General features: G+C 38.3%; 1 protein-coding gene across 1 annotated transcript in view; it reads right to left on the bottom strand.

Annotated features, from left to right (window-relative positions):
* LOC136260371 (serine-rich adhesin for platelets-like) overlaps window positions 1–13,207 on the bottom strand; it is a 67,430-nt gene that overhangs the window by 27,822 nt on the left and 26,401 nt on the right. The window contains exons 11-12 of the mRNA XM_066054115.1: window positions 2,521–2,787; window positions 2,177–2,464 (exon numbers count right to left, since the gene is read on the bottom strand). Of these exons, the coding sequence (XP_065910187.1) occupies window positions 2,177–2,464; window positions 2,521–2,787 (555 nt within the window). The remainder of the gene's footprint in view (window positions 1–2,176; window positions 2,465–2,520; window positions 2,788–13,207) is intronic.

Raw genomic sequence — 13,207 nt, 5'->3', positions numbered from 1 at the left:
ACTTTACTCTGGTCGTCTGTGGAAGTGAAACTTGATAGGGCATTCATTAAGCTTTGTGTTTGTGAGAAAAAATTAAACTTCTTGTCTTGGGCGATAAGAATGGTTTTCGTAGATCCAGTCATAAATTATGGTGAAACTTGTCACATTCACTCAATAAGCAGGTAGCAGTGTATAAATTCTTAATTTGGAATTGGCTTTTCAAGAGAGGTTGTCTTTCTATACTGGTAGCCATTAAGACAGGTTGTACTGATGGAGCGTACATACTAGAGATGCAGCAATATCCTCCACTTAGTGTTGATAGTGATGCAATGGAGACTATGTATTGTTGTATTTAAATACTATACTATTATAATTATTGCAACTCTAGCACATATTTATAACAGGAATGTTTGTTAACTGTTTAGACATACTGGAGCCACACCCACTCATCTGGATTCTACAAATGGAGTCATACCAACTTGTCGTTATTGCACTTACTCGTTACTCCCATTGTTTTTAGATGAATATACATGCCGTCGTGTGAGACTTGCTACTATGGCGGGCCACTGGAGAAGATTTTCGTAGTAGTTATATCACAGTCATTGTTGTACAATTCTTACATTATTGTTGTGAAAACTATTTGGTATTCATGTGTCCTCTGTATGGTGTAATTACATGTGTAATCACATAGTGGTTTAATTTGCCATACATTAGTCCCAATAGTAGGAGTGCAATTAATCCCAAATCGCACGGCCTTGTTTCTGTAATTGCACTGTAAAGTAGCCAATAAAATAGCAGAATAACAGAAGCCTTTTAAGTGCAACAAGAAAGTGATATAATGAATAGCCAATCAAATAAGCTGACAATAGAAGCCTTTTAAGTGCAACATATGTAGACATTTTGGGTAGCCAATTAGAATTGCTGACATGCGAAGCCTTTTAAGTGCAACAACAAATGATGTAAGATGATGCAATCACCTGGTAGAAGTTAATGGCCACATAGATCTGGATAGATGTGTACTACAAACCACGAAGGGTGGTCACTATGTGATTAGTAGGCAATCACACGCATTTTCGTGCAATTATGGAATAATTGTACTCGTAACAGCCAAAATTGCACTCAAATGTGTGTGATTACCTATACTAATTTTTGTGTGAAGGTGCTATAAAATGCATGATGACAATTGTAAATTTTTCAGGTGGTTTTGCACACTTCCTTTTAGGCTAGCTACATGTGCTAATTATGGTAACCGCAGTTGTGCTCTGTGTCATTCTTTAAGCCGCGCCCTTAGAAAGCAAATTACATGAGGGAGATGAAATTCAAATTTCAAATCGAACGATGGTATGCAGCACCATACGTAGATTATAGACTATAACGCTATGGAAGTACACTTCTTTGTGGCTACATGCACCGATTAACTACACACAGCGCCAGTTCATCAATAACCAGTGACCGCAGTTGTGCTCTGCGTCATTCTTTAAATTCCGAGTTAAATTCTTACAGAGAGAAAATCACGTGGGGGGCGACTAAATTCAAATTTCAAACTAGCCACTCTCAAAAACATATGTTTCAATCTCAACGAAATTTTTAGAACAGTTTAAAGACACAGTGCCCTACATGCCAAACGAGTATTGCGGAAAACAACAATATGGGTTTTGTATTTGGCCTCTAGGTAGACTGAGGATGACTGAAACTTCATTTGGTGCTGAAATTACGACTGTAGGGTAATGATGCATGGTGAAATCAACGATGTGAATCTTGAGGCAATCGAGATAGTACTGAAGCAATAGCAGGGCAATCAATGTTCGGAGTGCACAAAGGAACGCAAGGCATGCACCTACGGTTGCATGCGAAAAACAAAAAAAATATGAAACATCCCCTTTCATGTTGGCAATCTCGATCACAAAACAATCGGCATGGATTTGCTTCACTGTTTGTGTGGTAATTACTAGTGACAGGATGAGATTAAGTCTAGAGTTTCAGAGCGATAGCGTAAATGACGGGTGAGTTATAGACAAGCCAAATTTGACAATGTTCAAATCCTCATGTGTAGTGGTCGTGTCATTTATTGCCGGCGGCGCGCGTTTCTGCTTAACTGGCTGCATGACTCACTACCGTGAGTCTTGGTGTACAATTTTATTCACACCCATAAACACAGACCTATAGACTGCTGGTTACCAAACTGCACCCAACTCACCAACAACACCATTAACAGTCGCTGTACTATTCAGTGACATTGTTACTACAGTACTTGTGATCTGACACACATAATCTCCTGTATTGTTCAGCTGTACACTGGACAATAATAATGTGCTACTAGAAACAGTAGTGTTCATATCTGATGTTATTCCATCAGTTATAATCATGTCATTGTACAACCATGAAATAGTCGGTACAGGGAAGCCATCAGCAGAACAAGAAAACATCACTTGGGTGCCAATTATTACTTCCATGTCTTGTGGTATAACAACAAATCGTGGAGCAACTATAGGTCAACAAACAACAAAACATCACATCTCAGACACAGTACACTATACTCACCATTAATGGTAACACTTGCTGTGCTATTCCCAGCATCATTACTGACTCTACACTCATACAGTCCTCTATCAGTAGCCTCTACACTAGTGATGTTTACTACACCATCATTATCAAATAACACGTTATCCTTGAACCAGCAAAACATGTTAGCAGAACCTCCATCAATAGTACAGTTTAGTACTAAGGAATCTCCATTATTCACAGTTGTAGAATTAGCAACAATAGTAGCTCCATCAGAATCAGTAATTGTCACATTATATGAAGCAACTGGATAGATACAAAAATAGTAACTAAATTAATTCACTGGCTGATATTCATTACTGACTAATAACTGTATGACTGCTCTATTAGATATTAAATAGTATTCTCTTAAATAGGTCTTTCATTTAAGCAACTGAAAATACATATGTCATTAATACATACAAATTACTTCCTTTACTTTAAACCAGGTATATGCTGTTGAACCAGGTGCGTGCCTGTATGGTTTACTGAAATTGCTTTTATAAAAACGTGTGTGTGTGTACCTATATATCTGTCTGTCTGTCTATCTATCTATCTATGTTGTCTGTATGCATCCACATGAGCAAACTCTTTTAGTGGTAAAAGCAGTCTGCCTATGAGAATTAAACACTAAATGAAGCCTGTATTAAACTTCGGCATAGGTAAGCTTTGCAGTGAGTAAGCAAATAAAATCATTCACTTTTTGATAAAACACCAAACTTGGTACAATATTTGCTTGATTCATACTATTTCATTATTAGATAAGGTGCCATTAAAGTTACCAATCACATCGTGCTCAAAGAACCTGACAAATGCAGTAAACTGCAAGACGGTTGTCAGTCACAATTCTTTTGTCGGTGATATCACGTGAAAAATAGCCTATAGGACAATTTGCTTGGATTTTAAATGTGTCTCCTCACCTTTCGTTGGTTGGTTTTCACCATAACCAGGATTTACCACTTTAGGGAAATTTGAAATTAATCCCCATAGCCTAATGTATCTTCACCATAAATGCTGACTGTATTGACAAAACCATTGAAAGTTATTCTAATATACTGTACGTTATATTGCCCAGATTTTCCATTGTCCTACTCACAACTATCATCACTCATGGTATTGCCCAGATTTTCCATTGTCCTACTCACAACTATCATCACTCATGGTGGTTGTGCTTTGCTTTAAGTTACAGGTATAAGTTCTCCTTTAAACGATTCACTCCAGCAGGGGCATAGTTATAGGATTTCCCAGGCACAAGGTCCCATTGCAAGGTGAAACGTGAACTCATATCTGTGGACTATTTGCAACACATTTGCAAAATGAAGCAAAATGAAAGTGCACACATACATTTAACTAGCAATGAAAATGCTATTTATGCAGCTTATTAAACTTAGATGTTATCGTTACCGCTGGAACTTGAAACTTAGCAGTAAAGGACTGACTCGTCACTGCTATTACTATCCCAACCTAGTATTGACTTTTCTTTATCACTCTTCCCTTCTTGCATACAGCTCCATAGCTGCACTTTGTATCCATCATTCAGAGAGCTTGAATATAACACTGATCCTCCTTAGTGCCGCCTCAAACATGACTCATACAAGACTCACTACTCCCGCTCTGGCCTGGGAGGCGACAGTGAGAATTGGTCTTCACCTGTTTTCATCAGTCTACCATTAGAGATTAAAATATACACAAATGCTCCATCTTACGAGAAGCCCAGTGAAATTTTACATGTTGGCGAGTGGTTAACCAGTGCTGTTTTATTCAATTCCACTTGCAATAATACTGTACATTTTTCATCATTGTGCATTAATAGCTAACAATTAATATGCATATCTACAGTCAACATTGTTCCCTACCCATTGGATCACATACCAGTGTATGTATAATTTTTCACTGCCATGGTGCCAATTTATCATAATCATAGTTGCTTGCCACCTAAAGTATACACCCATGTTCATTGTACAGGCAGTCCATTACGACATCTATTCTATAAGTTCTTATTGTGCTACAGTCAGATTAGAACTGCCTCCCAAGTTTAACCTGGATTGCACATTTAGAAGCCCTTACCGCATTAAAGGAGTGACATCCACATGCAAATTTATTGTTCCCATCAATACTGCAGATGGTGAAGTATCCGCTACATTGCTGTTTGGTGTATAACAGAATTGGCTATACTTCAAACTGTTTGTGTTATCATTGAGGTTTTATTCATCTTTTATGGTGTATTCATCATTGCCAGCTTGTTTTGGGGGTACATACCTCCAATCCTCAGTTGCACTTGCCTTAGTCAGTACATAGTTTCTGTGTGCACAAGAGTACTCTTGTACTTTAAACTTAAATGCATCTGCATACAACATAAACTGCTACATGTCTAAAATCATTGCAGGCTTTATACTACATAAGTAACCTCTTTAGCTCTAATTGCAAGTTTACTCGTGCTTACCAATGTCTGTATGTATAGTACTTGGCTGTATTCAGACTTGGAATACAACTGTTGCTGCTGCTGATGGGCTTTTATATTTATGTTTTGCTTACATGCTTGCAAAAATGCATATCAGTATTTGCAAAGTCACTTAATGCTCACTAATATGTGCATACATTTGTTGCTGCATACAGGTAGTTGACACTCGCATACAATCACTTGGCAGGCCTACTGTGTACGTTGCATTCATGTCATATTTACACACTCCTTTATACTTATGCTATACCTGCACACTACTTGGTACTCACAGGTTCTCAGGCATTAGTCCTGGCTGGTTCTGCAAAAACTCTGCTCAGTAAGATGCTTACCGCTATTGGTACACATACAGGCTCACTTAGTTGTATTTTCATTTGGTATTGTCGCAATTTTCTATATACCATCGGGATGTGTCATATACTTCATGCATACCTGTGCTATGTGTGGTCATTATAACTACAGTAATATTACTGTCTAAGTACGTACTATTATAATAATTTTATATGTGGCGTATAGCAAGCTTGGGCAACTGGGGAAATTTGGAGGAATTTGGGTGAATTAGACGCTAGTTATGTAGCTGTAATACTTTATCAATTGATGCCAATATTAATGTTCATGACATAGCTTGGTCTGTCATTTTGGTTGCTAGTGATCAGTTGCTGCGATTTGACATGTCTTAGTGGTTTGCTATCATCCCTTGCAAATGCTATGTTCATTCATCTACTGTATTTATGGAAGAACTTACTGCCCGCCCTATGATTTCCTCAGTTTTCCGTTATTCATCCAAACTTATCCTCTCTATATCACAAATTATATATATATATATATAGTCATGTCATGCATGATCTCATGTAGATATAATCTTACTTGCTATTATGGTATCATTGTATTCTTGTTACATGATTGTTGAACTTGTGCGTTTTCACATACACTACTGGCTTTGTGGGAAAATGTTATGTGATTGGCATTAGGAAAAAGAGTAGGCAATGTAGAGCTTGGTGCAGTGGAGGGTGGATAGCTAAGTAAATAAATGTATTATATATATGAGCACATATGTGTAATTTAATCCTCTATAAATGGTGGCGGTTGCCACTATTCCCAGGGGTGGGCCCCAGCAACCAATATGTTAATGTCTGCTGCGTATGAATGCCTGCTGTGAATGAATGTTCAGTTTGTTGTGCTCAATGTTTGCGGTGTATGAATTTTTGTTGTGAACGAAATGTGCAACGCAATAAATTGAAGTTAACATGCTTTGGTGTAGGCATAGAATGGATACAGTGCAAATCTACATAGCATACCATAGTAAATGAAGCCAGCATCCTTTAGTGATAAACTAGCCTTTTGAGTAAAGTAATTAAATTCAGCAACACAGAATCCTTGAGTTGACTGTAAGGTCCATTAGAGAGGCATTGTATATTAGCAGTGCTAGCACCACAAACTGAAATCAACACTTGTTTCAGATAAAAGTTGAACCAATCTTGTAGTATACATGAAACGTAATGATGTCATAATGATTCATCGTAATAAACTGGTTTGACAGGTTTGAGATCACGAGATCATGCCATGGTGCATGGCATGTTGGCAGACAGAAAAACTTTGTGGAAAATGTTATTGTGGTTAGAACTAGGAAAAAGTAGGCAATAAAGCTAGGTGCGGTGGAAGGGTGGTGTGTATAGCTAGGAAAACATTATATAGTTGTGTCTATTTTGTATGCAGACATACTAAATACATGGTGCGTAAGTGGTGATTGCACCCTGGGGGTGTGCACTGCTCGAATATGCCAAGTGCACACTGCCCAGGGGTGTTTCCACACCAATCAGCATGTTAATGTTCAGGTTGTTGTGATCAATGTTTGGTATGTATGAATGTCTGTTAATGTACCTCTAACATACTTGTCACCAATCTTTGTCCCACACAGGTGTTACTGATTGGTTTATCCACCACTGTCATCTGATGGTGGTGGGGTTGGTAGTTGTACAAGGACTCTGCCGTGGGAAAACCTAACCAAAATTGTAGGCTGGGACTTAAATTGGGAAGTTATATGTATATTAGATGGGTTGGTGAATACTTTTGAATGGAAAAAGGGGATTTTTCAGACTTTTGACATAGCTTGGGTGTATCAGGCCATAGAAAGGCATGGGAAATGACTTTCCACCCAAGCAGGACCCTGGGTTATACTACTACCTATACAAGCCAGAGTAAACATCTTTAACTGACTTTTCATGTCTACAAGCAGCATTATATAGAGCACACACAACATAATATAAATGTACACGCATGTATCCCATATGTGCATGCATGTACACGTCCGCAATATGAGTATCTTCATACATGCTCTAAGCACTTACAAGTTGAAGGGGGATTAAGTATAATAATACTGTGGTAGTACCAGGAGCAGGGTTGATGTCAGGACACAATTGGAATAGACCTCCCATCAGTGCCAGCTGCAGTTTATCCAGGATGCATCATTAATGCTTCTGATGAAGTAGTGAAAAATTTGAAGATACATTGAGTATGTGTTGTGGCCAAACACGTGACTGGTTAACTATGGGTGCGAACAAGGTGGTCCCAGTGTACTAATTCTGATTACTAAAGAATAGGAAGCCAATTAGATAGATAGCCTCAGTGATATATGAAAACATAGTTGAAAGGTAGCCAGCATGCTACTTAAGTATGTCAGCAGGCAGTCCTCTTCCATACAGTAGTTGAAGGGAAAGTCGGAGGTAGTGATTGACTATCTAGTTTGTGGGGTGATTGTGGTAATGATTACATCTACATCCTATTGATATAGCATCACTGGAAGGTTGTGGTGCTAATCATTAAATTATTTTACTGACTGTGCACGATAAGAACAGTTGTTGTATGAATAATCAATGAAGCGAGGATAATAATGAATCAAACATTTATTTATCATTATTATTATTATTACTAGGACCGGGTCACACATAACCAAGTAAATTTGTTAACATAAAAAACAACTTGTATTTGCTTTGTCTAACTGTGATGTATAATAAGTATCTAATCAAAAACAGCCAAGCTGTAAAAAAAGGTGCGGCCCCCAAAAAGGCCATAGTGAAAAAAGATGTGAAATCCAAGGTGGCGGCCAAGAAATGGCTGTGATGGTAGGTTAATGGTAAAAATTTTAATAACAACAATTCAGGTGAATTTGATGCCAAGACCAAGTGGCACAAAATTCACCTGAATTGTCGTTATTAAAATTTTTACCATTAACCTACCATCACAGCCATTTCTTGGCCGCCACCTTGGATTTCACATCTTTTTTCACCATGGCCTTTTTGGGGGCCGCACCTTTTTTTACAGCTTGGCTGTTTTTGATTAGATATCACTTCTTTTTGTATTTGTATACAGCAAAGCCAGCCTATGGCTGGCTTTGGGGCTTTTTTAACCCATGTGTTTTTTTATTTACCACAGGAAGAAGAAAAGAACTTATAGAAGATTTTTAATACTTCAATTATTTTTTATTTTATTAGTAATTATACAAATTATATACATATATTTATTACATGTCCATTATTCCCCACAGTATATTTTTTAGCAACTGATCTCTCTACTGGGTGACTTAAAATATAGCTGAACTATATACAGGATGGTTTCTTTGTAGCTGAACTCTCTACAAGATAAATTCTTCCAGCTGATTTCTCTACAGGGTGATTTGTTTCTAGCTGAACTCTCTACAGGTAATTTGTTTGCAGCTAAACTTTCTACATCCATGGTGGTTTCTTTGTAGCTGAACTCTCTACATGATGGTTTCTTTGTAGCTGAACTCTCTACAAAGTGACTTCTTCTAGCTGAACTCTCTACAGGTGATTTGTTTGCAGCTAAACTCTCTACATCCATGGTGGTTTCTTTGTAGCTGAATTCTCTACATGATGGTTTCTTTGTAGCTGAACTCTCTACAAGGTGACTTCTTCTAGCTGAACTCTCTACAGGGTGATTTCTTTGTAGCTGAACTCTCCACCTGATGGTTTCTTTGTAGCTGAATTCTCTACAAGGTGACCTCTTCTAGCTGATCTCTCTACAAGGTGATCTGTTTCTAGCTGAACTTTCTGCAGGTGATTTGTTTGCAGCTAAACTCTCTACATGGTGCTTTCTTTGTAGGTGAACTCTCTACATGATGGTTTCTTTGTAGCTGAACTCTCTACAAGGTGACTTCTTCTAACTGAACTCTCTACAGGTGATTTGTTTGTAGCTAAACTCTCTACATGGTGCTTTCTTTGTAGCTGAACTCTCTACAAGGTGACCTCTTCTAGCTGATTTCTCTACAGGGTGATTTGTTTCTAGCTGAACTCTCTACAGGTTATTTGTTTGCAGCTAAACTCTCTACATCCATGGTGGTTTCTTTGTAACTGAACTCTCTACATGATGGTTTCTTTGTAGCCGAACTCTCTACAAGGTGACTTCTTCCAGCTGAACTCTCTACAGGGTGATTTCTTTGTAGCTGAACTCTCCACCTGATGGTTTCTTTGTAGCTGAACTCTCTACAAGGTGACCTCTTCTAGTTGATCTCTCTACAGGGTGATTTGTTTCTAGCTGAACTCTCTACAGGTGATTTGTTTGCAGCTAAACTCTCTACATGCATGGTGCTTTCTTTGTAGCTAAACTCTCTACATGACGGTTTCTTTGTAGCTGAACTCTCTACAAGGTGACTTCTTCTAGCTGAACTCTCTACAGGTGATTTATTTGTAGCTAAACTCTCTACATGGTGCTTTCTTTGTAGCTGAACTCTCTACATTACGGTTTCTTTGTAGCTGAACCTCTCCACATGATGGTTTCTTTGTAGCTGAACTCTCTTCAAGGTGACATCTTCTAACTGATCTCTCTACAGGTGATTTGTTTGCAGCTAAACTCTCTACATGGTGCTTTCTTTGTAGCTGAACTCTCTACATGGTGCTTTCTTTGTAGCTGAACTCTTTAGGTGGTGATTTCTTTGTAGCTGAACTCTCTCCAAGGTGACCTCTTCTAGCTGATCTCTCTACAGCGTGATTTGTTTCTAGCTGAACTATCTACAGGTGATTTGTTTGCAGCTGAACTCTTTAGGTGCATGGTGATTTCTTTGTAGCTGAACTCTCTACAAGGTGACCTCTTCTAACTGATCTCTCTACAGGTGATTTGTTTGCAGCTAAACTCTCTACATGGTGCTTTCTTTGTAGCTGAACTCTCTACATGATGGTTTCTTTGTAGCTGAACTCTCTACAAGGTGACTTCTTCTAGCTGAACTCTCTACAGGGTGATTTCTTTGTAGCTGAACTCTTTAGGTGGTGATTTCTTTGTAGCTGAACTCTCTCCAAGGTGACCTCTTCTAGCTGATCTCTCTACAGCGTGATTTGTTTCTAGCTGAACTATCTACAGGTGATTTGTTTGCAGCTAAACTCTCTACATGGTGCTTTCTTTGTAGCTGAACTCTCTACAAGGTAACTTCATCTAGCTGATCCCTCTACAGGGCGATTTGCTTGTTGTTGAATTCTCTACACGGTAATTTGTTTGAGGCTGAACTCTCTACATGGCAGTTTCTTTGTAGCTGAACTCTCTACAAGGTGACTTTTTCTAGCTGAACTCTATACAGAGTAATTTGTTTGCAGCTGAACTCTCTACATGATGGTTTCTTTGTAGCTGAACTCTCTATAAGGTGACCTCTTCTATAGGTGAACTCTTTACATGGTGTCTAGTTTCTACCTGATCTCTCTACAGGGTGATTTTTTTGCAGCTGAAATCTCTACAGGGTGACTTGCTTGTAGCTGAACTCCTTACATTGTGTCTAGTTTCTAGCTGATCTCTCTACAGGGTGATTTGTTTGTAGCTAATCTCTCTACAAGTTGATTTGAGTGTAGCTCATCTCTCTGCAGGTTGATTAATTTGTAGCCGATCTCTCTACAGGGTAATTTGTTTGTAGCTGAACTGTCTATTAGGTGATTTGTTTGTAGCTGATCTCTCTGCAGGTTGATTTGTTTTAGCTGAACTCTCTACAGGGTGATTTACTTGTAGCTGAACTCCTTACATTGTGTCTAGTTTCTAGCTGATCTCCACAGTGTGATTTGTTTGTAGCTGATCTCTCTACAAGTTGATTTGAGTGTAGCTGATCTCTCTGCAGGTTGATTTGTTTGTAACTGATCTCTCTACAGGGCAATTTGTTTGTAGCTGAACTCTCTATAAGGTGATTTGATCTCTCTGCAGGTTGATTTGTTTGTAGCTGAACTCTCTAAAGGGTGATTTCCTTGTAGCTGAACTCCTTACATTGTGTCTAGTTCCTAGATGATATCTCTACAGGGTGATTTGTTTGTAGTTGATCTCTCTGCATATTGATTTGTTTGTAGCTGAACTCTCTACAAGGTGATTTGTTTCTAGCTGATCTCTCTACAAGTTGATCTGTGTGTAGCTGATCTCTCTGCAAGTTGATTTGTTTTAGCTGAACTCTCTACAGGGTGATTTTTTTCTAGCTTATCTCTCTACAGGTTGATTTGTGTGTAACTGATCTCTCTACAAGCTGATTTGTTTGTAGCTGATCTCTCTGCAGGTTGATTTGTTTCTAGCTGATCTCTCTACAAGTTGATTTGTTTGTAGCTAAACTCTCTGCAAAGTGTTTTGTTTGTAGCTGATCCCTCTACAGGATAATTTGTTTGTAGCTGAACTCTCTGCACAGTGATTTGTGTGTAGCTGAATTCTCTAGAGAGTGATTTAATTGTAGGTGAACTCTCTACAGGGTGCATGACTTGCTTATAGCTGAACTCTCTTTAGTGTGACTTGTAATGTTCTGAATCTCTACAATGATATAATTGTAGCTTAATTCTCCACAGGGTGACTTGCTTCTTGCTTAACTGTCTAAGATTAACTGTTTGCAGCTGAAGTCCCTACAGAATAACTTGTAATGTAATAGAATTCTATAATGGAGTAAATATATTAACTGAATGCTCTATTAGGGTGACTGTTCTATTAGAGTATCTCGATCTCGCATTTGCTACACAGAGTTGGCTTTCGAATCATAACTCAGTGGTTTGTAATCCAATTCTTCTATACTACTGCAAGGACTTTCTATGAAGATTATTCCAGCTATACACCGATTTTCAGCTCATTGCTCTTAGCGGTTTGCCTAGTAGGCGTGAAAACTAATACTTTTTTATTACTAAAAATCGATTGCGTAATTGTGACACAGGTTGGGTTTTGTGTCATATCTCCGTGGTCTTAATCTCGATTTCTTTCAAACTACCAAAAGGCACTCCTACGATGGTTACTCCATCTACATAGCAATTTTCAGCTCATTCCATGAAGCGGTTTACCCTGTAGGCGTGACAACAAATCGATCTTGTTTTACACGAATAATTGGTCATAACTCCTGAACCATTCATCAAATTTGCACCAAATTTGATGCTAGGATGCGCCTTTGGACTCCCTTTCTGTGTGCCAAATTTCAAGGCGATCGGAGCACGCGTTTGCGTTTTATAGCAATTTTTGCAAGTGTGCGAAAAGACGAAGAAAAAAAAAACGAAGAAAAAAAAAACGAAACTTTGGCCGCTCATATCTCGGAAATGGCTAGCGTGATTTCCTTCAAATTTGGAATGTAGACTCCCCTAGCTGGCAGGCAACTCTGCAGCAAATTTGGTTTCAATCGGATAAGCCATCACCGAGATACAAAAGTGTGAAAATGACGTTTTCTTTCTTCCTGTCAATATACTCACGGTGTGGCGCGCCGGCTTCTTGGGCCGCACGACACACTACCGTGTGTCTTGATTGTAGGATTGTAGGACCTCCATTATCTGAACATCTGTTTCAGTTCAACGTTAAAAGCTTCCAGTTAAGTGAATTTGTTCAAATAAATAAAGCTCATTTGTTTAACTTAATAAAACATACACTTACTCTAATAGAATGTTCATGTAATGGCAAGATACTCTAATAGGTCACACATTCCTCAGTACAGTGGTCCCTTTAATGTTCGGTCATCGATACCCAAATGTTTTGTTATTCAAACAGAAGTGACTGTTCTATTACAGTATTTTGTTTCAGAGTGTACACTGTATGTTCTATTAGAGTATTTAAATGGAATTCTGTATATAAAAAATCAGTTTTAACTTCCCATTATTTAATGAATTTAAATAATAGAATGACCACTGTACAGATAACAAGGGGCAAGCCATGTGCACAGTGTACATACACAAAATACATGGTAATATTATAAAGTTGATGTCACCAGTACCAATACAAAGACACTGAAAGCTC

The sequence above is a fragment of the Dysidea avara genome, chromosome 1, assembly GCF_963678975.1.
Source record: "Dysidea avara chromosome 1, odDysAvar1.4, whole genome shotgun sequence".
NCBI lineage: Eukaryota > Metazoa > Porifera > Demospongiae > Dictyoceratida > Dysideidae > Dysidea > Dysidea avara.
This window is presented reverse-complemented; position numbering and strand designations above follow the sequence as displayed.